The sequence below is a fragment of the Acanthopagrus latus genome, chromosome 18 (assembly GCF_904848185.1).
Source record: "Acanthopagrus latus isolate v.2019 chromosome 18, fAcaLat1.1, whole genome shotgun sequence".
In the NCBI taxonomy this organism is placed as follows: domain Eukaryota; kingdom Metazoa; phylum Chordata; class Actinopteri; order Spariformes; family Sparidae; genus Acanthopagrus; species Acanthopagrus latus.
This window is the reverse complement of record NC_051056.1, coordinates 24,285,298-24,312,335: the sequence shown is the minus strand read 5'-3', so window position 1 is coordinate 24,312,335 and position 27,038 is coordinate 24,285,298. Positions and strand designations below refer to the sequence as shown.

Sequence of the window (27,038 nt, the reverse complement as noted above, 5' to 3'; positions counted from 1 at the left end):
GAGGGAAGAGTGGCAGAACAGCAAGTAAGTGTGAGAGTCTGCCTGCCTTCATGTGATATGCTTCAATTTTACCTCAGCATCAATAAAAAAAAAAAAAACTCCTGGCAGCTTCAAAACCAAACACAGGTCCAGTCAACTCGGGCGCAGTTAAGTCATTAAAACGCGCTGAACAGCAAGGCAGCAAAAAAAACAAACAAAAAAAAAGCACTTAAATCCCAGTTAACCTGCTAAAACCCAGAACTATGTATATATGCAAACGCTATCTACTTCCTCACCTGGGTGGCATTTCCACCCGATGCAATTTGGTGATTTTGCTTCTTTCATGTCTCCGTTCAGATTCATATCAACACATTTCTCTCTCCTCAAGCATGTGGGGTGTCTTTGCTTTGCTCCGACATTTCAGCCAGGCACATCGCCGCTGATGAACACATTGTATTCCAGCAGTCACGCGTTTCAGGAATGTGTGCGAAATGTGTTTGTGGTGCTCTTTTTCTTAAAAAATCAGGGTTACGACACATTCTCCTGAACAGCAGAAGTAGATGGGGACTTGTTTTAAAATGAAAACAACTGAAAAGAACTGCTCATCCGGCCTAATCCAAACCTCCAGAATCCCAGAGATGTCAGATTCATTTGAAAAGACGTCGTCTACACCGTTTTTTAAACCAAAATCTTCACTGTAGTTGCTCACCTACAAGCGTTAGCGCGCGTCGCATCAAGGCTGTAAATAATGTCTTCTCAAATCAGTTCGGCTGAACACAAATTTCCATCCTCCAGATCGTGACGTGCTCACTGTCATCCTGTCGTGTCTGTAAGTGCACGAGAATGCAAGGCGATATATAAGCCCCTGACAGACCGCCCTAAAGACTACAATAATAAAAATGCATTTTGATTGCCTCTACAGTCTGTACTTTTAAAAATTTCTGTATTATGACGCGGCTGAATATTATTTTTTGCCTAAAAATGACAAAACGTTATGATAAAGTAATTGTTTTACACATTTAACATAAGTTCTACAATGTCCTAGCCGTATTGCAGTGAATTGTGGAGAATCTGTGTGTGAATCTAAATCAGGGAAGTCTGCTGCAGAGAGTCCACTTCAGGGCCATTGTGGACTGGATGACCTGTGAGTTTGGCCCTCAAGACTCGCAGTCTTCCCACGAACATGCCTGCAAAGTCTGCAAGTGCAGTGAAGTCCGGACATTTGGATTTAGTTCTTTGGTTGTGTTTTCCCATTTTAAAGGTGCAAAATGTACAAATTTTAGATGAAAACATTCAAAAAATGATTAAAATGTTCCACAGAATGTGAATAAGTATCATGTTCATGAGATATCTACAGAAGTTACTATGCTAAGGATCAACACTTCACCAGTGCTTCAAAATCAATCACCAGCTGCACAGCTGATTCAGCTAACAAGCAAACATCAGCAATTAGTGGTTACTCTGGTGATATCCTGCCCCCTATTTGTCTTGAGTATGGATTCGATAGGTGGCCAATTCTTGCATACTGCGCCTTTAAAACAAATCCCCATTAACTGCAGTTGTTTCAGACAATGCCGCGACTGCACTGTTTCACTATGAATCTCCAGAAATGTTTTGTGCCCTATGAAAACCTTCCCTCGGTATGGGCATGAGCAGAAAATGACTGAATTGTTTTGTTTTTTTTGAGACTCGTCCTTTAAACATGTTGCCATCCGTATCACCAGCTGCTGCTCCTCACTCATCAAGCTGGTTTAGTGTCGTTTAGTCAAGATTATGTGTTACATTTCCAAAATTAAGTCAAACTTCTGCTAGCGGATATCGTTAGATAAAAGGATTTCCTGACTGATATCCGGATAATACGCACACCTACACGGGAACACTTCTAAAGAGAGTATGTGTCCCCTAAGGCAGCATATCACTCTGCATTGTGACCACGGCACACAAAAGTGACGGTGGAGAGTGTATCAACTCCATAACCTCAAAGGAAATCTCTATTCAGTGGCCATAAAAGAACGCCTTAGCGCACTATCGCTGTGGGGCCGGTTACAGAAAGAGAGAATGGATTAAGAGAGAAAACAGGGGAGAGTGTACAGGTGAAGTCCTATGGCTATGGAGGTTTGCTCAGCTGTGCGGTATTCTTTGCTGCGCCCCACCCAGTAACCAAAGGCGGGGATATCTTTCCATTTCACTCTTTTCCACCCTCCCTCTCTCCATCTCTCGCTCTCTTTCATATTTGCACAGGTGAGAGGACAGCAGTCCAATAGATGTGGGTGGGAGACTTGAAAGTCAGGTTTGCCTGGCTGGTGGAAGGTGGAGTTCACCTATGGACTGTGGATGGATGGAGATCTGATGGCGGAGGCCGAGACGGCCTTTTGTCTGGTGAGACAGACGGTAAACACGCAAACACGAAAAGGAAAAAAAAACTGAGGAATTCTGTCGATGATAGCTTCACTCAGTGCCTCGTTAGCGATGACGACTTGTGAGACAGTGAAAAATAGAAGTAAGGGACACAGGTACACAAGCAGCTGAAATAAAGAGTTGCAGCATGTAGGACACAAACCTGTCAAGCAGAAACGATTCGAGGAAGAACAGGACTGTGCAGAATAAAGGGAGGGGCCGAGTAAAGGGTGGACAGGGAGCAGGGAGGCAGGTGGAGCGAGGCAGGAGTCGTAAGGGTGGGGAGGTTTTGCTCCGAGGGCCAAAAGTTCAGAGCAAGGCAGAGCGAGCAGGTAACCCTAGCCACCATGTGCCAGAGTCTCACGTGTTCCTCTCATTGTCTTAACAGGCTGGAGCTCAGGTTTCTGGAGCACAGAGAGCTTCCTGGGAGATGAGGTCCAAACACCAACCCACCCAACTCGTCGGCCGTCCACCCCCCTCGGACCCCACGCCCCACCCTGCAAAGGTAAACACACACACACAATAAGCAAACACACACATAATGCGTCAACACATACACATGTGAGTATTGGGCAAACACTCGAGTGCACAATCAAGCGTGAGAAAGCCGCCTTTATCGTGCAAGCAAGGGCCAGTGCGCACACAAAAACCTGCTTCGAGTGGGCAAATAAACGTACAGTTGGTCCAAATCAAAGCGAGGCCTTTTCTCATTTCAGAGAATTATGAAGAGCCACTCAGCGGCTTTCCCGTAAAAAAAAGCACACACAGCCCATGTGATATAATGGTAGCAACTGGAGGAACGAGTCGTAAATCACCATAATTACCATTACGCCCATGTCAAGAGAGTCTCGCTCAGACACATGAGGCGGGATTATCAGACGTGAGGATATGTACACCAGAGGCAATTTCCCTCTCTTTCACTCTCGCTGGCTTTGATTCATAACTTAAGTCAGTGACACGTTTGTCCTCAGCATCCTCTGTCATTGTTCGCTTGAGCAGAAACTTTGGCAGTTTTGTCTGTCGCTGAGTCGCTAAAGTGTTATTTTCTGATGACATATAAAACAGATAGACACTGCCACTGCTGGGTTCTTCTCTCAACTTGTTTACAACAAAATAAAACTTGCTGTACCTGTTTCAAGTCATTTCTGAAATCAGGATGTATTTTGATTGTAGCGTTTGTAATAGTGATCCGCCTTATCCTTTGTTGTTGCAAAATTCTGCAGCTCTGACACATTCTTTTAAAATGTTGACTCCTATTGAAATATTCTCACTGTACTGGTCATGTTTTGGGGTTTTCTTCACGTTTTAAAGGTGCAGTACACACCTTGTGAAAGAAATTTTAATCAGAGGAGAAAAATCTTCATGAACTGTTTTTAATTGTGCCCACACAAACTAAATAAATATCCTATTTATGTTTTAATGACTGAATAAACAGAATGAACAAACTGACATTAAATGACAACACAATTTCATACTGTTTCACTTTGTCTATATGTGACTGACCCTGCCACCTTTCTGGCTTCAAACTCTGTTCGGGAACCTTATTTTCCTCAGAGAGCAGCTTGTTTATTTGGTTATTGAAAAAATAAACATTTCTGAGTTTGTATCATAACCTCATTAATAATGTAAATATTAAAATTCTGAGTTTGATTTCTTCCCTCAAAACTACGCAGTGCCCCTTTAAGGAAGTCAGTCTGGAAGTGTTAAGTATCTTAAGTAAAGGCAACAGGACTTGAGTAAATGTGCTTTGAGACAGCAGCTCAGGCTACACCTTCACTTGACTGAATTAAGAAACTGATGTTTGCAGTTATTGAAGACACCGATGTGAGAGGATGAATCCTGTTGGCGACGGCGTTTCGTCGAGTGCAGATTTTCAGGTTGGTACCTGCAATACTAATGACACCCTCATCAACCTCAACTGCGGCTAATGCTAACTGGCAAATGGCAGCATGCTCACACAACTCTAAACCAGCAGTGGGGAACATAACAGGCCTCACAGAGCAGCTAGTATGGGCAGTTCACTCTAGCTTTGTTTCTTCTGTGTTCTTTCTTGTGGATCCAGTTAAGCAAAACAGTGCATGGTTCAATTTTACATGTGAGGACTGTTTAGCTCAGTATTACAAAATGTTTCTTTTACAATCATGTTGTCAAGCACATGTTCAAATCAGCTGGATATGTGTAGAGGATGTCATGGTGGTGACCAGGGGGGATTAAGGCACCGACCTTGAACCGCAACATCCCTTAGTTTGTATCCGGCTGAAGAGCTTTGTTACTAATTTCCCCTCATCTCTTTACTGAAAGCTCTCTGGTAAAGGCACAACACACCAATATCAAACCATTACACCTTTCCTATCTATCACACATTTGGACTTAATCAGGGTCCACGTGAAACATGAAGCATTGCTGATGCTTTGACCTTTTAAGGCATTCTCTCCTCTCCGCCACGAACACATCTCTGACCAGAATTCATAACTTTTTCCTGACCGTCTCTGTCACTCTTTAGTCACGTCTGTCACCCACTGTAAGGATCAACACTTGAGGCCTGTGATCCCCGTGATCACTAAAACACACAGAGCCTGAAATCACTGTGATGTCACCAGGATTCCATGAGGCCAACACAATGACCGCCTCCATGAAAACATAACTGTGTGGTCGCCCCGGGAAGTTGAAAAAAAAAAAAAAATCCCATTCATTTTTCCCATAGTTGCCTGAGTCAGGGAATGAATGCAGAGAATGTATGAAACTCTCTCAATCATCGGTCCAACAGATGAACAACCGTGCATGAAAATCTCAGTCAAAACGTAGCAGCAGTCTGTGCCCAATGATTCCCAAGGTGCAATTTGACACTTTGGGCCCTGTAGTATCCAGATTTCCAATGAAAGGAGTGATTCCCGCACACACTCGTTACCTCTGCACTTTTTTTATTAAAAAAAAAAAAAAGAGAAAAAAACGTCAACATTTCAGTCACAAAGACCTTCCTCAAGACGTGTCTCGATGATGTCTTGAGAAAGGCCTTTGTGGTCGAAACTCTCTTTGAATGGAAATTGATTTTGGGGAGGATTTGATTCGCTGCCCCTCAAAAAAAGGGAGACAAAGCAAGTGGTGTGTGTGTGTGTGTGTGTGTGTGTGTGTGTGTGTGTGTGTGTGTGTGTGTGTGCGTGTTTTGCCTTCAACCCATACTCTAGAATTTAGTGCCAAGAATGATCAATAAGACGAGACTCTCTGATCTTGACACACGCAGTATTCATGTAAGCGCTACATCAGCAACAATGAAGATTTTGAGGACATAGAAACATGATTTATCTCACTTGTTCATATTGAAACATAGATGTGGGATCCCAACCGTGATGATGGGCCTACAAGTCTCACTGTCACACCGCTCATGGCATCCTATCACAGGTCGCTGTCGTTCCCATAATGACTTTGTAGATACTGACAGATAAGCAGGCCTCTCTCAATGGGAGGCCATGGACCGGCCCTTCCTAACCATTGGTCACTCCCTGATTGCTGCTGACAGGGTGCTCAGGCAAATCGTCCCCCACTGGGACAATAAATGACCCCAGCAGTTGGCTGCAGTAGGTATAAATAATATCAGCTGATCCCACAAAGGCCAAAAATCATTGTTAACTAGATTAATAATTTGTATTGATTATACTTGAATTGCCTTGTTGTCTGTTTTTGATATATGTACCCAGGACACTCTGAAAAGTTGTACTGATACTGAGTGAAATCAAGTTACAGCAGCTCTACTACATCAATATACCATCAAATAAATAGAAGTTCTTGTGAATGAACCCTTATACAAACCAGCTGAGGGGCTAATTAACAGAAATACCTTCATTTATTCATTATACAATGGCGACAACACATATTAATACACCATTCACCCTGAACACAAAAACCAACTAACACTCACTATCATTTGGCCTTTGTCTTCAGTGGGAAAAGGGTACAATCGGTATTCAATCCAAGGTCAAACGACTCCACAGCTGTCTCGGGTGTTTATCTGCTCCAGCACCAATCGGCTGCAAACTCTTTCTCCAGCATGACGCAATGATGCGCCGTTCAAGCGGCGCTCAAATATCATTCAATTGTTGTTGAGTTTAAAAGAGAGACTGAAGCAAAACAAGCAAGACATCTCAATCCTTAACAACCTCCATCATCAGCTCTGGACAAACAAACATGTCTAATTCAGAGAAAAAAACCTTTTTTTAAAATGAGTTTAACATCTTGTCAGTATGGTCTGATCATACGTGATCTGCTGTTTACTGTTTTTTCCAGCGCATTTGTGTCAGTTCAAGGTGACACGTCAAGGAAAAACTAACAAAAAGGCAAACTCATCTACTGGCAATGAGAAAGGAGTAAAACCTTTTTTAAAGTGGGTTAACATTTTACATCCACACGCTAGCTTTGGTGTGAAACTGGTGTAAGGCTTCAAATTAACTTAAATCAACACCTCTAGGATACACTGTCAGTGTCATGTCATTGAAAATTCATTATTTTGTCAGGTGCCACCTGAATTTCTTCTGCTCCTCGGAAAGTTATCAAAGCTGTGAGTGAAATCTGGTTTTCCTCCACAGAGAGGACTTTTTTTTTATGCGCTGTGTGGAGGTGTGAATGCTAACATGGCCCAATCTGTATGCCACAGGGAAAAAACAATCCATGCTAATCTGCCACCACAGACAGGAGTCCAGTTAGGCCAATCAGGAGGGGAATCATCTGGAGTGGAGAGGGCTCAGAGAAGCCTAGATCAGGGCCCTGATTGCAGCAGGGTGATTTACAGCTCGAGAACAATGATGGCTGCCGGAGTCAGCACTGATGGAGAGGCTCTGACTGCACCCGCACAGACAGCACAAACTCACCTGACTGATGTGCATACATGCATGAGCACACGGGGCAGGCCAGCGCGCGTGCACACACACACACACACACACAGCCACCAAAACACACTTTGTGTTGGATCACAAAGGTGCTGGGATCGACCTTGCCAGGTTTACTCTGTGACCTCGACGTGCCCCCGAGGCTTGCATTTGACCCTCTGTGTTTCACTAACAACACACTAACCAAAACAACTCAGCAAGCTACTTCCTATGAACTCAGCACAGATAAAACGGGAAGCTACCGTTCGCCCCGCAGCGGCGTATGTAAATCTGACGGGAAAAGCTGAGGTCTGCATGAATGAAAGAAGGAGGGAGTTCAGATGTTAAGTGTGCATATGAGGGGAGTGGGAGAAAGAAGCAGGGAGGAGGAGGAGGGTCACCATTAAGAGTTTTCTTTAGAGCGTCCCCTTTGATCTGCCCGCTCATCATTTTGGGAAAAAAGAGGAAGGACGACAGGGGACAGAAAGGCCTCCTCACAGTGACCCTGTGGCTTCACTGGCACTGGAAGCATCCACACCTGGGTGGTGCATCAGGGCATGAATATAACGTCTCCAACGAGTCACTTTGAAACGTCAACTAAGATCTTTAAGGAATAACATCCATTTGATTTTACTTCCACTTTTGCTTTGGTTGAACACGCTACACCAAATTTAACCCATCTGATGGATGAAGCCTCAAACAAAACCATCAGTTGATATGATAAATAACCAAATTTGAGGCATAAAGCCAAGAAATACATACAAAATGGGAATTAACGTAGATAATAACATAAAGGATTTCATGATAAATAAATAAATAAACCATAATAAGTACTGCTGGAAAGACTTTAAAGATAATCAAAGTCTTGGATCCTTGTTTTCCGACTGTAATAAATTTGTTGGCAGAGTCTATCAGCACAAACTTTACTACTCCAAGTTCATAAACATCGTAGCCAAAGGGATGCTAATGATGCAAGCTGCAATGATACCTGAGAAAGTTATTGCTCTGAAACACTTTTAATGTTGAAGCGTCAGACTTCAGCTCATGGCTCTGAAAAGAGATTCAAAGGGAGATTTAACATCCAATTCTGACACAGCCATCAAAAGTGCCAAGGTCCTGCAGCTGTTAGCTCCCTGTTCAAAGTGGATCTGCTCCTACTTGCATCTGCCGGAGTTATATCTGTACTCAAAAAAAAAAAAGAGAGAGAGAGAGAGAGAGAGAGTTAATTCAGGGTTTGTCTCATGTGTTTTAAAGTGGCCGCACTCTTGCCCCAGGTCCTGTGTGGGAGTTGAGAGGCTGGCTTTGACGTGCGATACTACACAGACTAAGTTGCTCTCAGCTTCTAGAGTAGGCAGGTGAGCACATGCACATGTGCCCCCACCCCCCCCCCGGACACACAAACATGGATACGCCGTCACACGTAATCGTGAGAAAAGTCATTCACACGACAACAGAAAGAGGTGAAAAGTGAATACGTATGTTTCTATGTCTGATAAAATATTGATGTTATTTTTCCTGAAACTTTCCCAAAATGTTGCGGCGAAGAATTCCCAGTCAGTTTTGTAAACATCTGAGTGTGATACGTGGGGCTTACAGGACATCCCTGACTGATGACAGAGGTTGGGAACCATGGCTACAGCTGGCAAATACATCCTGTTTTAGACCTCAGGGCTCTGAGTCATTACACCAAAACCGACACTTTAATAGTTTGAGAGTTCATTCGTTCTCTCGTTGTTCGCTCCGCTGGGAAACAGGCGGGTGACTTCCAGCAGCCTGGGTACTGTACAGGGAGGCCTGGTGAGGGTGAGAAGCCAGAGGGGGGGTGGGTGGGAGAGGATTTTTAGGGTGCCTCGAGTTTTGGGGGCTGAGTGGGTCTATTTAGCCCCCAGCAGATTGCCCCCCCCTCCCCCTTCTCCTTCCCTCCCCTCCTCTTCCTCATCCTCCTCCAACCCTCTCCTCCCCCTGGCTTTGTATGCCCTGAGCCCACTCCTCCCCCTTTTGTCACCCGGGCATTCCGCTTTGGTTAGCACACACAATGGGCGCTCAGTGCTCACCCTCCTGACACTGCATTCTGCCTGTGCACCAGGGAGTGGGCACGGGGAGGGGGAGGGAAAAGGGGTCCAGGGGGGAGGGTTAAAGGATGACAGCAACTCGCCCCATGTGACCAAAATGCCATCAAGTATCAACTCCCCCCACACCACCACCACCACCACCCTCCTCCATTTCAAAGACCATCGTCTAACTTCGCCCGTCCATACAGATGGGCAGTAAAACCAGTGCCAGCGGGCCTGGCTGGCACGGTGAAAAACAAAACCTCGAGTTCACTGCCCAAACAAACGAACAGGTGTCTCTTATGGCTGACTGGTGATGTGGAGTCCTGCCTTCATCCAGCTCGCCTCTGTGTTGCCCAGCTACATGTGTGTTCCCCTTCATCTTCATGCTGCCGAGTGCACACATCCTAAACGGAATTTTAAGACCTGGCTTCAGAGCATTTTTGTGCGAAAATTAATCCCCCTACATCGACGACGGTAAGAGTAAAACTGGCATACTTACAAGTCCAGGCTTTGACATGTTTATCAAATATTTGGAACTCGTCCTGGCCGCCAGCAGCTTGCCTCGCTGACACAATGGCAATGTCGCAGCTTATGTTATTCTGTAAATAGCTGCACATACACAGCTGAGAGACAGATGAGTCCACGTGTGCGAAAGTGAGCTCAAAAGTAATAATTGAACACAAACATAAAAACACTAGAGACACCAGACTGTAACAAGAGCAGCCTCCTTCTCTGTGACTCAGTGGAACTGTCAACAGATACCGCAGCACACTGCGATCGTTGAGAAATCACAGGTGCAGGAAGTTGAGAATAAAGTTGCAGAACGTGTCACCACACTGAAATTTAATTCCTATTTAAGGATAGCAACCAGTGGAGGGCAACAGGACGACTGGGTGTGTGTATATGTGTGTGTGGCAGCAGCTCAGGCGCTGGTGGGGGGTTAGTTTGAGTTTCAAAGACCTTGCTTGTTCGCCCATATTTCACACCACGGTGACATCTTAAAGCCTAGACAGGCCTGGTTGCTTCGCCCTCTCTTTCACTTTCTGAGAAAAAAGGGGAATTGGGATGTGAGGGAGGGGGCACTGAAATATATGCAAATGGTCCCCCAGAGGGGATACGAATTTTATGGGTTTAGAATTTAGTTCAGCCAACCTGAATAATCAAATGTGGGAACAAAAAAAAAAAAAACGAGCTCCCCCCTACACCACCATCCCAACCACCACCACCACCACCACCACCACTCTGTACCTCCAGCTTCAACCCCCACCTCAGGCCTCATCTCTGTTCCCTCCTGCCAGGTCCTCACATAAGAGGAGCTCAGTACGTCCAAACTCTTATTAGGATCTCCTTACGGGGCAGGGGAAGGGAAGAGAAATGACGGGGTGGAGGAGGAGGAGGAGGAGGTGGGATGAGGGGGGGGTCTGAGGAAAGGAGAAGAGGGGCTAGTGTACCTGATCAGGCAGAACTGCCGGCTCCTGATTACGACACCATTTTCTCAGCAGGCTTCCCAGCCTCATCCTGCTTCTGTGAATATGGAGCATAGGGCCAGCCAATCCCCTCGGCGCTCCCTCTCATCTAATGGCAGAATTAAGACCGTTTAGAGTGATTTCCTCTGCCTTCATGGTCGCACTCTGAAAGAGCTGAATCTTTTTCCCTCTGCGCCGATTTACAATGTGGGGGGTCTGGCATGCAACGGGTGAGAGAAAAGTTCTACATGACTGAACATTACAACAGGTGGGGAATTGAACAGAGACTCCACAGAACATGGCTGAGAACAATTTTACTCTGCCTATATATATTCCACTTTCATTCAAACATTATTTCAGCGTGGTGGAAAACTAGCGCACACTTACCTTCATGTGGGTTTATGAGTATAAAACCAGCTCTCCCACAGGGGAACTGTAATCACAACCAGTGCTCTGCCACCGTGTGTTTAATTCTGAACACCTACATCAGCTAATAAAACATCCAAAGTGATTTCAAAAAGCAACACCTTCTAATGTATTTTCAAGTTACTTTAAAGCAACAAAACGAATCTTCTTGGAGAAGGATAGATGCGTTTTGTGTTGGCGTCCGACCCAAAGATTCATTATTTCCAGTGATCAACTTTCTTAATCTTATGAAGTTGTATTTTGTTGCTTTAAATGGTCCAATCAGTGATTCAGGTCGTGGACACGTACAACCTACTGTATGCATTTGCATGAGAAACAACAAGAGGTTAGGTATGCAAAAGCAATCTGCTCCATTTAGTTTTGAATTTAACACATTAACTACACAATGTATGTTTGTAAAACTCACATTTTAGTGTTGCAGCATCAAAGTGACGACTCAGTGGAATCTTTTTTCTGTAACACACAATGTGGGGTTATAATGAGGCTGAAAATTCAGATCAGTACAGAGAAAAGATCCTCCAAACATGACCGATAACAATGAGCAATGTTTGTCATTTACATTTAGTTTACATTTACAGGTAATGTTCACTGTGAAACTAAACTGTTGTAACAAATACTCACATCTTTAAGTAAAAGAAGCAACACCAATGTGAAGAAATAAAACTCTGACATTGAATTTAGTATTTAAATAAATTCAGTAAATGCAAAATATAAATAAAGCATTAAAAGTGAAGTATTATGAAGAATTGTCCATGTAAGTGTCATGTTTTTAATTATAAAATTGGATTATATTTCTCTATGTATTACTTTTAACAAAATAAGATTCACTATTGACTCCCATTTAAGGTATTTTTGTCAAGATTGTGACTTCATTTAGATTTTATTCATATTAGGGGTTGAGTTTTACTCAATCTTGCCCTGAATCTTTTTAAACTTTACAAACCCTTTAAAAAGTGCATCATCACACAGCTGAACACTGTTTTGCTGACCTTTCTGGAGATAAGTGGACAGCTGAGATCATCTCACAAACATGTAATCCCCCAAAAGGAAGTAAAAGCACGCCAGAGGTTGAAAGCTGATCATGCGTCAGATCAAACTGATTCATAATGACACTAACCCAAGCAGGGTGTAAATCTGGACACAAATCTGCTTAAACTCACTCCTCCTGTGTCAAACTGCATTACATCAAGCCCATCGCTGGGGGAATATGGCATAGCACCATATCAAACGACCCCGGCTGGAACCTGTTGCTTTTGTGTTCCCCCGTGCTTAATGATTCCCCCACTTTTCCTCCAACCTCCAGTAGACAAATCCTTCAGCTTTATTGCCCAGACTCAAGGGCTGCAGGTGCACAGGCCACAAAAGGGAGCGAAGGCGGGGGTGGTGGAGGGGGTGGAGGAGGGGATGGGAAAGAGAATGGTCAGTCGGGAGATAAGAGAGGAAGGAACGGAGCCCCCCACCACCACCACCACCACCCTGGTTTAACCTCTACACCCAGCCATCCTCTACAGCCCTCACCCCTGCCTCCACCCCGGGCCTTGTCCCTACCCTGCAACACCTCTCCGATTTGCTCGACCGCCCTGCCACACGTGACGGGAGTGCAAACTGCGAGTGGTGCTGCCTGGCACTACCAGGCCTCCCTGGGTGAGTGTGGCAGGGGACGGGGGGCAGGCGTGGCAGAGTGGCCATGTGGCGGGAGCGGCCCTTTTCTTCAGAGGCAGCAGAGGAGCAGTAATGACTGTGAGCTACAGCTGTGCCCACTGAGGCTTGCCCTACCTTGCCCCGCAGTGGCCCCTCAACCTCATCTCACCGTGCTGCCATGACACTGTTAGAGGAAGCCGCAGAAGATTTTCTCTCCACGGAAAAAACAAAACAAAAAAACAATGTGCGATTCTTTAAAAGAGAGTAAATAGACGCTTCATGGGTTTAGCATATCGAAGATGAGTAGAAGAGTACGGTACGGAGTGTGTTTTGTATTCCGATACAGTAACTAAATACTTAAAGTACATTCAGGTAATGTCACTCGATTACTTTCTGTAACTTTTGGAATACCTCAATACCAAACATGCAAATATAGACTAGAGAAAAGAATTTTCAATAAACTGACTTTTTATTTGATTTCAGTAACGAGAGTGTGTTCTGTCAGTAGTCACATTTTTTTAACTGAATGCATCCCCTGTAATCTTTTTTTATCTGAAACTTTACCAGAATACAGTCACTTTGTTTTGTTTTTATCCTGATTACATGATCCTGTTACATGGATTCCACTACTCAAAACTAAAGATATCTTGTTAAAATATTATTTTATTTTATTATTTTGTACTTTATTAAAAATCTACAAAGAGGTTATATTAACTGTATTTAAGTCTCAGAAGTACAAGTAAACTAAATTATACTTGTATGTACATGTATATGTATAAACTGTTATGTGTGTTTTTAAATGTGATTGTCAATAAAATACATTCATTTAAAAGATTTGTTATTGTCACTTTGATGCAGTATTTAATCTGGAGTCACTGGAGTTCTCAAATAAATTAAGTGGAGTAAAAAGTACAACATTTGATTATTAATATTATTGGTCTTCAAAGGTCGGAAAATAAAGACAAGTGTTTATTTAGCAGTTTTAAATGATATGAGACTGTGAGAAACAATGCAGCCATCTTTTGCTTAAAGCTCCTGTCAGTACGATTTTTGACTTTAAGTCTCATTCCCGCCTCGTGTACTGGCGGTTTGGGATCGTAGGTCAGATCGGGCTCCATCCATGTTTGACTCAAATATCAAATATCTTACCAACGGGAGCTTTGATAAACAATTAAGTGATTAACAAACTTGTTGCTAATAACTTTCCTGTCTGTGATCAGAGATAAAAACCAAAACGGATTTAATTTACAGATAAATTGTCTGTTTTCACAAAACCAGCATAAGAAACTGAACAAGTGGAGATAATTCGGGTGAATAAGTGAAATATTTGTTTTGAGAATTTTTTGTTATGTAACTAGAGCAGCTTTTCAACATATCAAAGCAGTACACTGAGATGAATTTACACCCGCATAGTCTGGATAAATACGTCGGACTAATTCTTGTAACTGGATGTTGTTAAACAAGGTGTTCTGGTCAGGTGTGTCATCTCTTTAAAACAACATCAAAACACACGTCAGTCATTCACTCGCGACTCGTGTACCTCTGTAATCAGTGCTGCCACTCAGGTAGATGTCACATTTTTTTTCAACATGCTACATCTGCCACATTTGTGTCCATTTTTCAAAATAAGTCATTATATATTTTTTTAGGCGATTCACCAGATGAAAATACAAACACCAGCACGACAGGGCTCAAAACCAGAACTGTGACGACGTGAAGGAAAGAAGTAAAAATCTGGCTCATCATCAGAGGCTCAGAGGTGGAAGGCTTTGTTTGTGGTCTAAATGAGTCAGGTTATTGGACGCCCCATAACCTGTGCTCCACCTGTGACTCACAGGTGGAGCACAGGTTATGGTGTAACGCCAGTGAGGAAACACCTAACTGTCACTGAAGTCATTTTGAACTCGGCCTGTCGGGGCAACGTGCTGTCTGTGCCTCCACGATTCCCACCTGTAAACAAAATGGCCACACCAGTTACCCTCTATACACACTCATACATATATACATACACACTCCTGCTCACTCTCTGTCACACAAACATAGGTAAACACTCAAACCTGCCTATGTCACTGGAGCTGCTATAGGGAACACACCCTCTGGGACAGGAATAACAGGCCACTCCAGACCATGAGGGACATGGGAGACGCAGTGGCACCATACAAGCATGATGACTCTTTAACGTCTCCTTATCTCCGTCCCTAATCCTCGGCCGCTTCCCTCGTCGGCTACTGTTTACACCAACCACAAGTCAAGAGTAAAAGCAGAAAATGGACTTTCTTAATTCTGAATGACTGAAGTCCACTAGAAAGCCATTGAGGAAGGCCTCTAGTGTGGAGGGAGCCTCATATTGAATACGGATTGAAATTTACATGACAACTTAGGAAAAATGCTTTTTTATTACTCATTCATCCCCTAAATCACTTGGCTCCCCCGCTCCTTTCCTCTGCCTGAGCTATTAAATCACCATCTTGACCCTGCGACCTGGGGCCGCAGCCATAAAGAGCCCCCTGCGGGTCAGAGGCCTGATTGTAACATTTGAATATGAAATGGACTTGGTTGGGCCTGGAAACAGCCCCATGCGCTGAGACACAGGCTGACCCCCAGGAGAGAGGCCTGCCTCAGCAGCCCCGGGCCTGGAGGCTCCCTCTCTTCTCTCAGCGAGGATTTACTTGGACTTGAGAAGGAGGGAGAGCCAGAGAGAGAGAGAGGGCTGAAGTCGGGGGTGGAGGGTTGAAGCGGGGTAGGGGTTGAGCGAGAGTGAGGGAGAGGAGAAAGAGAGAGGGCAGACATTTGAATAAGACAAGAAGCGATTGGTGTTTGCATGACAAAGGAGCCCGCCATCTCCCCTGATTGGTGTCACAGTGCGGCACTAAAGCCATGCCGCCCCCCCGGAGAGGGGTGATGTGTGGAGCACAGGCATGTTTATGCATCCAAGGTGTGATATTAGGGAGGGATAGTGGGGGCCCGTCGTCAAGTTTCAGGGTAAGAAGTTTGTGCGCATATTCTTGAAAGGAGAAGTTTGCATTATTCTGACGATAAATTTGCAATTTTAAAAGCGAGGCAAGTTTATTTATATAGCACCAGTAAACTACAAGGCAAGTCCTTTAGAAGGGGATCAAATAAAAACGAGACATTAAGAGAGTGAAGTGAGCTAAAGTCTCAAATGTTGAGAACATTTCAAGAACGTTCACAACAGAATAACAGAGTCAGTATTGCTAAAGAAGCCCAGTTCATTCAAATGTAGGTCTTATATTTACACTTTCAGACCCTCTTCTCAATCAGCTTTTATAACACCACACTCACCAAACTGCTGAAATCTGGAAAATATGGTGACTTTGTCACAACAAGCAAGTCCAAGAAGGAAAGAAACAAGCGCATTCAGGCTCTAAGACGGTTGTAAACCAGCCAGCAGTTTAGCCAGATTATCTAAAGCACTTAATATTTTGTGGGAACAAAAACAAAAAACAAAAGTGAATTCTCCCAGAATAACAGAAAGACACAGAAAAACTAAAAAATAAAAGTTGAGTCTGTAAACTTTGATGACTGTTCACAAACAACAGTTTGCGTCACACTTGTTCCCACTCGACTCTTTCCAAATGTGTCCAGAGAACCTGGAAGTTTGTACAATTGTACGACTATTTTCCCTCAAAGCCTCCACGTTCCCTGATCTCAGCAGTTAACTTGGTGAATGGAATTTTATTATTACGTCTCAAAAAAATGATCAGAGCTATGAGAATCACTGAGATCTCATCAGCCTAAAAGTTTGATTTCCTCTCTTTTGGTCCGTGGCTATGGCTGACTAAACCCTAATTTGTTCTGCTTCATAAAAAAAAGGGGGGGAACTTGCGAGGCAGGTGCTGTCAATTGAAGGTGATTTGAGACGTATAGATCACAGGTGTGTAAGTTCCAAATGGGATTCTTACAACAGGAGCGCGCCGTCTGAAATGATCTTAAGTCTGAACATTTTCATAAATGAGGCCCAGGCCTCAGACGTACAAGAGCTGGTCCACAAGTTAAAGGGTCTGTCTCATATTTGTGCATCTTTATCTCTGAGTCTCCAGCTCGCTTCTGAAAGGAAACACTGGCATGCTGCCCCCAAACGCCCGACCCTCCTAATTATTCCAGAGAGGTGCGAAATCCACCACCCTCACCGTCTCCTGCTGGGCTGTCAGTGGAGTCGTCAGCTACTGCAGGTGGACCTCTGGCACCACTGAGTCCTGACCATCATCCATCTCCCTCCCGCACCCACTCCCTGCCACCCCTCCTTCTTTAAACGGGAACAATGACAATACAAGAACAGAGATGAGAGGGGATCATATGAGTAGGCAAATCCAGCGGCTATGAAGGGGGGGATTTCACAGCTCAATAAGTTTGGACAATTTGTTTACAATCCCCATTAATCGCAGCCCCCTTGGGTGTAGGTGTATGCATAAACATTGATTCATTTTAGATATCGCAGATTAGCCGGGGAGGAGCGGTGCAGGAGCTGCCAAAGTCCAAGAAAAAGTACCACAACAGGGGGTCAAGGAGACGAGGGGAAGCGCGAGTGAGAGTTAGCGAGGTCACACGCTCTCACTCACACATCCACACACAGCGTACAGAAGCCACACACACACACACACACACACACGCACACACGCACACACGCACACATGCACACACACTCTTACCCCCTGCAGACAAAGCCTCCACAGGCTCATCTGGGCAGTGCTGCCGGCCCTCGGGGACACACCTCCGAGAGAGATGGCCTGACTAACTCTCCATGGCAACTAATCAATAAGTGACAGAGTCAGTCAGGACTGACCCGTAGCCGAGTGTGTTCCACCTCCCCCCATGTTCCCAGGGTAACACCCCCATAAACCACACACACACACAGTCACACACACACACAGACTGCGCTACGCTAAAGTGCCCCGTAACTGAACAGTTCCCCAAGGAAAATAAATCTTTATTCCTACTCCAGGTGCATTTGTTGCCTTTTTCCCCCCAACATGTACGTTTTTGATTTGTTGTGTGTGTGTGTGTGTGTGTGTGTGTGTGTGTGTGTGTGTGTGTGTGTGTGTGTGTGTGTGTGTGTGTGTGCGTGTTTACAGGTTACTGAGTGAGCACGCATCTCCTGACAATAGCCGTATGATCAGAGGGCTTTTGATGCAGCAGTCACCACACCGCCATTGTGTTTCTGTCAATCTGTGTTCCTTCTCACTGTCCTCCGCAAACACTAATCAATATCTGTGGCCTAGATGAGAGGCCTAATCTTCCCCCTTGTCACCCCCTTAAGTCCTTCTCCCCCCTCGACTCTGCATTGTCTTGCAGCGGTCCCGTACTCTCCTCACTGTCCCTAGGCATCGTATATACGGCAGCGCACGTACACTTGGCCCAATTTTTTTTTTTTTCCAAGGCTTCCAAGACAGGTCAGAAGTGGGGTCAGAACTCCGGTTTGGCAAATTAAAAGCAACGCTACATGCTCCAGTGTGTATAGACAAAGTGATGAGCACTACAGAATGGGACCATCTGCAGCAGACACACTTTTTACACACTAGAGTGTCTCGCTCGGTGCCTGAGCTTTCCTTAGCGCACACTAGAGCCAACCGTTTGTATGTAATTGCCCTTACAGGTTATTCAGGAAGAGGCCTCTTAATCCAGTTTCATTCTTGTGTGTGTGTGTGTGTGTGTGTGCGTGCGGACATGTGTGTGGTTTTACTCGTCTTCCTCCAGCCGCAATTACGAGCTAAAACAAGTTGGAGTAAACCTCAGCGGCGTTTAGCCTGAACAAAAAAAAAAAGAAAAAACGTCAAAGGGATCCTCGTCAGAAATAACTCTCTAAACAAACAGGCCGCGCAGCGAGAAAACAGAATCCTCCCAGTTCGGCTGTTCGTGTGATTTGTGTTTGTTTTGTCCGGGACAAAAGAGGCGGTAATCCCGTCTCATATTTGACACGTCTCATATTCACACACACCTGCCGGGACAAAGTAAACACACCTTTTCGGCAGGCAGACACCTTAATGGATGACCCTCGCATTAAAACCTAAGTCAGGATAAACCCCCGTAAAGCAGGCATGTTGACATGATATGGTGAAGAGACGTGCCCGGTCCGGATATGATTGATGAGGGGCAGCCACATCAGAGTGAGCTCATGTGACAGTGTGTACAGTATGTACACAGGTCGAACAACAGCAGTGCTCGCAGGTGCTCGGTACTTTCTCTTCTCCTCAGTTTCAATAATGTCAAAATTTAAAGGAACAGTTAACCCAAAAAACAAAAGTACATATTTTCTCTCTTACCTCCTACATATCTACGTATATCTAGTTTGTTTTGGTGTGAGTTGCAGAGAATTGCAAAACGCAGATGTGTGCCTTCTCGCTAAGGAAAGTAAATGGCACTCGGCTTGCTGTGATCAAAGCGCGCCCCGAAAAAAATACACTTGAAAAAACTGACAGCAACATCTCTCTCTCCAGAAATCATGACAGGTCAACTGAAGATAATACAGAGACCGTGTTGTGAGCAGCTTCGTGGAGGATCTTTCAACCGTAACTGTTTTACGCTGCACAGAAGGAGGCCTGCATCACGGGCAGTACCTTTAGTAAGCTAGCCTCTTGTCAGACGCCCTGGAGAGAAGAATTCATGTTTCTTACGTTTAATTTTAAAGGAAAAGGGGCTGTGAAAATCTGCCACATGGATTTTTCTGTCAGTCCCCACGGAGAGGCTGACAGACACAGGGCAGTGGCATGGAGAGACACTTTTAAGGGAACAGGGGCACAATATGAAATAAGTGAACTTTATGTCACAGATTTATGCACATTTATACTAGAGGGAAACTTATTCTGCATTTCAGCGAAATTAAATGTATTTGATGCTGTTGCATTTCACTTTGCTGAAAACACTGTCCTTCAAACACAGTCCTCATTTTTGGTTGCGAAATCCTCCTTATTTTTTGAGGTCTCAAAGTGCTAATCCAGAGAGTAAATAGATACAACTACATGAAACTACTCACAACAAGGGCTGTGATTATCTTAAATAACCAGGTCAGGATTTCTGGAGAAGGATGCTGCTGTTGAGTTTTTTGAAAACATATTTTTTAGGTGCTTCGAGCAGCAGAAGCCGAGTGCCCTCTGGTTCAATTACACTCAGAGAGGGCAGACATCTCACAGTCAAATAATACAAAAAAAAGGGAAACACATGAGTGTTTCAATTGTAAAAACTCAAAACTGTATCACCGTGCAGAAGGACTCATGGAAGAGAGGCTCAAGACATTGGCTGAGACGTAACGTGAGCTGTCTTAGCAGTGATACAAAAAAAGAAAATAGTTCCTACATGTAAACTGATCACAACAAGGTCTGTGGATTATGATTTCTGCAAAGAGACTTTGCTGAGGAGGCAGACATCTTCACAGCCGGTACCACCAGAACTCACACCAAACAATCCAGATGATTTAACAGCTCTACAGATAAGACGAACAGTATCTTTGCTTTTGGGATGAACCGTCTAAAAACAATGTATGAATGTACTCTCATTTAAGTACTTTATGTGCCCTACTTTATAGCAGCTCGGGCGCCTGAATGTCTATAAGGGCAAAATTTAACTGATTTACCCTCCGCTGACATAAACACGATTGACTGGCTGCTGGGCGGATGCAGTGTCTTGAGTGGCGGCATGCTTGTCTTTGAAGAATTTCCCACTCAGCATTCCTAGTGGTTGTGTAAGGCATGGCGATCCAACCACAGCTATCATTAATGAGACATTTGCATCACGGAACATGTCTCACATATGTTCAGGCAAGGTGCTGAGAATCGGGGATGTACTTAAAAAAGAGGAGGGGCGGAGAAAGGGAGAAACGGTCAAACATGATTTTTTTTTTTTTTTTGGGTTCCTTCTAGTGTCTCGGGTGAGCGAGGGGAGAGCGAGTGGGTGAGTGAATTGAGAGGGGGGATTGAGAGGGACGGTGCACTGGAGAGGGATGGCTCTCAGTGGGTCAGCCCAAAAGCCCTGACCCCAGGAGGATTTGATGCCATTTTCCCACGCAGGGAGTCGACCTGAGAGGAGCTCGTTAACAACATCTGCCCCAGTTCAGGGAGATTAACCCCCACTCCCCCCCCTCACCACCACCACCACCCCTCCAACCCCCGCACCTCTACACGCTCACACATACACACCGCTCTGCTGTCAATCTCACCACCTCACACGACTCTCCGGACAGGCCTGCCCGGGCTGGACAGGCCACTCCAGGGCCTCCCCTCCAGGCTCAGCTCAGAGGGGCCCTCCTGAAGATCCCAGCCACAGCAAATCAATACAGTCTGACTCTGTCATAGGTGCAGTCCCTACCAAGCACAACATCCGTTCACCCATTCGCACTCGAACTATGTCGTGAGGTGACGTCTAATCTGTACATCGGAGGAGTTTCCAGATTGGAGTCTGAGATTACGTGAGAAGTCGAGGTAAATTTGTTCAGTAGGTGTGTCCCCCTGCTGCCTCTAAGTTGCCAAGCAGGTCAAGCCGGCAAGCTAGTGATGTCACCAACGTCAAGTCTGTCAGCCAGATTTGTGTAATAAGTTTTCCACTCATCGTCCTGACGTCAAAAGAGACACCCTTGTCGCTATTTACCACCTTGTTTCACATATGCTCCCACTAGTCATGTAACTAGCAGGGCATGTTCTGACACAAGAAGGGAGACACGACATGTTAAAAAAAACAACTAAAAAAAAAAACAGGATCGGCTGAAACACGGCCTGGAGCGCAGCTGCTGTTAAGCTGGAGTTTTGCATGCGCTGCACACATACATAGGTGCGCGCGGACACACAGCAGCAGAATCCACTGGGAATCCGCTGAATCCATGTTCTACAGGGCTATAATTAGGTTAGTTTTTGGAGAGGGGGTTAAACAAACAGGGGCTGTGAGGTCATAGGCAGATGGAAGTGGGATATGCCTGCACTTGCTGAGTGGGCACAGAGCTCCACATGACAGGAGAGAGAGAGAGAGAGAGAGAGAGAGGCCCTCTGGGCGCTCAGCAGGGGGAGAGCGAGGGGGGATGGGGGGGCAGCGGCGGTGGTTGGGGAGTCCAACACGGATGGCCTCACTGCCAGAACATTCAACCTATAGCTCGAGCCACACACCTTTTTTTCCCCCGAACATGTGTTTTCACACCTAACTCATCCTGACATGTGACCAGCAGAGAGAGCAGGAAACACATCTGACTGAACTGAGACCCTTAGAACTTTTTTTTGGCATCAGCCGTTGAGCACAAATCTCCTCACTTTGGTTAAAAGTTAACTCACACATCTGTGGTTTTTCATGCAGGTGAAATCCAATCCTGAGAGTTACATACATTTTTTTTTTTTTTTCAGAGACATACAAAACAACTTGAAACCGTCCCTCCGTCCGGCCCACGGCAAACACCTCTGACACCAGGGAGCAGGAAGAGAAAAGCTGCTTAATTACAAAAAAATGAGTTGGAAAGTGTGATTAGGTGACGGGTGGCTGCTGGCACGCTAGAATGACTTAAGACCCTGTCAGTGAATGCAGGGAGGTCTGGATAATCTTTCCCTCCACAAAGGTGCGTGGGGCTAATCCAGGCCGCTGTGCTGAGCCGTGGATCAAGTCCTACAGGGAGTGTGGGAAGGCCAGCAGGACCGCCACTGCTTCGGCCCTCTTGGTGGCCGCAGCTTATTTATCCTTAAGTACACTGCCGGTCCATTCAACCGCACACCTTTGCATTACTATGAGAGGGTCAGCCACAGCGAGCGAGATGAGGGGAGGAAGTTTAACGTGCCGATATTTAAGATAATGTGCTGAAAAATAAACTCCACCGCGGAGAGGGTAGCTGCTTCCAGCCTTCACTGGATTTTAACAGAACCAAGACAGAGGCGGACGGATCGTCACAGTGCCCGGCGAGTTTTAAAAAAAAAAAAAAAAAAGATTGTGAATGAGTACAAGAAGAGTTTCTAAAGGCTTATGAGAAAAATCCCCCATGAACAGGCAGAAGAGTTCATATTAAAATACTAATTTGATTCTTTAAAAGTCATTTAATACCTTATTTTCTGTTCCAAGCAGAAGAGTCACACATTAGATGTCGCGTGTCACATCAGCACCGACTCTGAAACTTTCAACTTTCAGCTCTTGTGTTTCATTGGGTGTGTTTATATGTATATATTTTAAGTTTACACCACTTTTAAATGTGAAGTGACGCAACACTCACATCCTCCATTTGTCCTGGTTGCAATCATTTAGATTTTCTACATTATTATTTTTTTGTATATGTGAAAAGTAGAATTATTCTATTTGAACTCTTGTGATTAAAACACACTCGAGCTGACTGAAGCAGCAAAGTCAATGACAACCTGTCGACTCAAAGCGAGTGAATATGTGAGCAGGTGAACTTAACAGACAAATTGAGTCTTTTACCAAATATTTAAAAGGGCTAATTCAAAAAGCAAGAAGATATTAACTCGACTCTTATTTTCTACTAATATCAGTTCCCAAAATGATGAACTTGTAAAAATGTTGACCAGAATTATCAGTAATAAAAACTCGAGCAGGCCTGAGAATTAAGTTAAATTACATTCTTAAATCCAAGTAGATATTTATTGAACTTAAAAATGTAAGTTCAGGTCAGAAGATTATAATTCTTTAAATCTTACGATAAGTGGACATTTAAATGGAAATAATCTGATGTATTGCTGAAATGAAAATGTCTCTGTATTTAATTTATAAAATGTGAAAACAACATTATTCAGTAAGTTGGAATAATCACTTTGCTGGAGATCAAACCAACTAAAAACTGCTAAACTCTTATTTCCAGACCTCATTTTACACACAAAAAGACAGACAAGAGCCCCAAAATCATGTTTCGTACAAATTTATTCAGCATTTAAGAATAGAGGATGGTCTTAAAATATGTAGAAACGTCAGTTTAAATAAACCTTTTCGTTCAGGAGGATGAGTAAACATGACACTGTCAAAAAAAACAAAAAACCATCACAGAAAATAACATTTTTACAAAAACAAAATCTGAACATTTTTTCACGTGACAAAAAAAAAAAAAAAAAAAAAAAAAACACATCGGGTTCACAAGCTAGAAAAGAAAAAAAAAAACTTACTATAAATAAAACTTGCGTTTGCGACCCGCACAGTCTTAACATTTCATTTTTAAACCTAGGTCATGAGGGGGAGGAGGAGGAGGAGAAAAATAAAAACAGGAGAGAGAGAGACAGAAACAGAGAGACTACAAAATATTTTGGACACAGTCGAGACAACTGACATTCTACAAATTAAGTGTAAACATTTATGAACCAACTTTTCCATCCAGCTTTTCTGAAACACACCAGCCTCTCTTAATGAGGCCACATGCCTTTTCACAGAGAGAAAATATGGCATTAATTAAAATATAGAAGTCCAATTCTTCTACATAAGGTTTGATTGCTTATACTCGTGATAAAAAGCCTCTTTGCAATGCAATTTTTACTCTGTTGGGCTCAACGTTCAGCGGGGGTCCATTTAAAAACTCATTTTAAAATGGAGATATGCAGATAAAACAGTTGAACGATGTTTGTTTTTTGTGGGGTTTTTTTTCTGTTTTCTTTCTTTAGCAACCAAAGTTCAAGTATCCGAAGTACTTTTTTTTGTTTTGTTTTGTTTTTTTCTTCTTCCTTTCTCTTCTTAAAGTTTGCAGTCTTTTTTTTTCCTCTTGCTGCTGGCTCTCAGATGTGGGTGAGAGGTAGCGTCCCATTGACGGCAGTCCCTGCGGTCTGATAGTGCGGATGGACGCTGTGTAACCGACTGCTCTGCAGGGAGGAATGCTCCGCGCTGTCCCCGCCGGGAGGCAGGTACATGCTTATCATATCCCTCAGGTCCCCCAAACACGCCCGCTGGGAGTGGGACGTGATGGCCGGCGGAGGTGAGCTCGGCTCGGTCTTGCACACGGACGCCATGGAGCTCAGTCCCATGGCGCTGCTGGTCTGCTGCGTGTACGCCGGAGACATGCTGTACGTGGACGCCGCGTTCATGTAGGTCTGCGCCGAGGACATCATGGGGTACTGGAGCCCCGCCATCTCGTACCGGTGCATCTGCTGGATCTGGGGGCTGTTCATGCTGTGATGCTGAGGGTAGGCCAACTGGTCCTGCATGAGGGAGTACGCGCTGTTCGTCCACCCGTTCATGTGCGCATAACCGTCCATCCGCTGCCCGACCGACACCGAGTTGTTGACGGCGTTGGCTCCTGGCGCCAACAGTCCCCCGGGCAAAGAATACTTGTCTTTCTTGAGCAAGGTCTTGGTCTTCCTGCGGGGACGGTATTTATAATCCGGATGCTCCTTCATGTGCATAGCGCGTAGACGCTTGGCCTCGTCGATGAATGGCCTCTTTTCAGCGTCGGTCAGAAGTTTCCAGTCAGCCCCGAGCCGCTTGCTGATCTCAGAGTTGTGCATTTTGGGGTTCTCTTGAGCCATCTTCCTCCGCTGTCCCCGGGACCACACCATGAAGGCGTTCATCGGCCGCTTCACCCGCTCCTGGTCGCTGACACTGTTGTTCTTTGCGCCCTGCGCCGAGCCGGACTGCGGGAGCGGGGTCTTGATCTCGGTTTCCATCATGTTATACATTCAGGCGGCTTTTAGTGTTCACTCACAGGCACATGAAAAAATTTTAAAAAGGAAAAAAAAAAAAAAAAAAAAGAAGTTCACAAAACAGCGCCAAAAAGTCAAAGAGGTAGAGATACTGACCAGTCTCATACGAAGATGAGGGGGGAAAAAAAGTTGCTCCCAAAGAGGGAAATGAGTCTGCAGGTGCTTCTGGTTTCTCTCCGCTCAAAGCTGCTCCGTCCCCCACGGCTCTGAAACAGAAGTCTGTAAAGTTGCTCGCCAAGCTCATCTGTTAATAGGCCTAGTGGCCGGACCATGTGATGTGGATTGACAGCATGACAATGAGGAGCGGGCGGCCAATCAGCGCGCAGCTCCCGTATCCACCGCGGAGCGCACAGCGCCGTGTTTTGGTGAGAGGAGGAGGGAGAAGTTTTTAAAACAGCAGCGCAGCGCAACAAACCTGAGAGGTTTTTTTTTTTTTTTTAATTTATAACATCCAGGAAGACGAGAGACGGACAAAAATGTGCAGCGGTTTTGATTTTTGGGGGGCATTAAACAGAGAGATCGCAGTGAAATTCAATGTTTCTTGCAACAAACTGCATTTTAAAAAGATAATTTTATCGAATTTCTGGATAGAAATGATGGGTAGAGAAGTCCAACACAGAGAGAGATGAAGTTGTATAACACCATGAAGACTTCACCTCATGTTTAAACGAAAAGGAGTGTGTGTGTGTGTGTGTGTGTGTGTGTGTAGTGGTGGATGTGCTGCAGGGAAACGCAAGTCTTCAGGCATAAATATCAATAAACTAATAAATTACACAGGAAAAAAGTAAAAAATAAAAATAAAAATAAAAAGGCAGTGCAAACTGTTGAAGTAAAAAGCAGAATATTGGGATAAAATGAGCTTTTTGCAATAAATAAATACAAAATTTAACACCAACCTGCTGACAAACATGTCACTTAATATAAAAACTGTGTTATTCTGGGAGATGCAGCTGCTGCCAAGTGCAGTAAACACAGTTTGTATTTCATGAGAATCTGTTGGACCGCCTGTTTCTCACAGCGCTGGATGCATTTAAAGAACAACAGCGTCAAAATAACAGAAATAATTCAGTTTTCCTCTTCAATATATAATTCAACTCCCCCTGGAGTAATATTAATCTACATGTAAACACTCTGGTGGAACCAAGAAAGATGGCGGATTATTATTGTGAATACAAATATATTTATTTCTAAACAACTGATATGGAGATAATCTCAGGATCTGATATCGTGTTTTCACCCAACATGCTGATTCTGTGTGTCAGATGAAATCAGAGGCTCGTGTGTGTGTGTGTGTGTGTGTGTGTGTGTGTGTGTGTGTGTGTGTGTGTGTGTGTGTGTGTGTGTGTGTGTGTGTGTGTGTCTGCAGAGAGAGAGAGAGAGAGAGAGAGAGAGAGAGAGAGAGAGAGAGAGAGAGAGAGAGAGAGAGAGAGAGAGGAGCAGCCGCGGTCCAAAACTTTAATGCATCAACGACCTCTTGTGGAGGGGACGGGCCATCTCTCAAATCCCCAGAGGAGAACTTCTCCCAGAGTTTGGAGCCTCGGACGGTCTCTGCTCGCTCCTGAGGGTCTTCAGCCGCAGTTCAGCAGCTGACGTGTTTTCTCTTCT

The 27,038-nt window shown here is 44.6% G+C and overlaps 2 protein-coding genes across 2 annotated transcripts in view; both read right to left on the bottom strand.

Moving 5' to 3' along the window:
• The window catches only part of p2ry4 (pyrimidinergic receptor P2Y4), a 53,134-nt gene that overhangs the window by 1,430 nt on the left and 24,666 nt on the right, over window positions 1-27,038 (bottom strand). The window lies entirely within an intron of this gene.
• On the bottom strand, window positions 23,656-26,757 carry sox3 (SRY-box transcription factor 3). Its single transcript, XM_037076959.1, has one exon. It carries the CDS (start codon window positions 25,407-25,409, stop codon window positions 24,513-24,515), a length of 897 nt encoding a protein of 298 aa, XP_036932854.1. The 5' UTR covers window positions 25,410-26,757; the 3' UTR covers window positions 23,656-24,512.

Bases quoted from the DNA above. Each gene is read 5' to 3' on its own strand.
- sox3 (XM_037076959.1), bottom strand. From the start codon at position 25,409: ATGTATAACATGATGGAAACCGAGATCAAGACCCCGCTCCCGCAGTCC.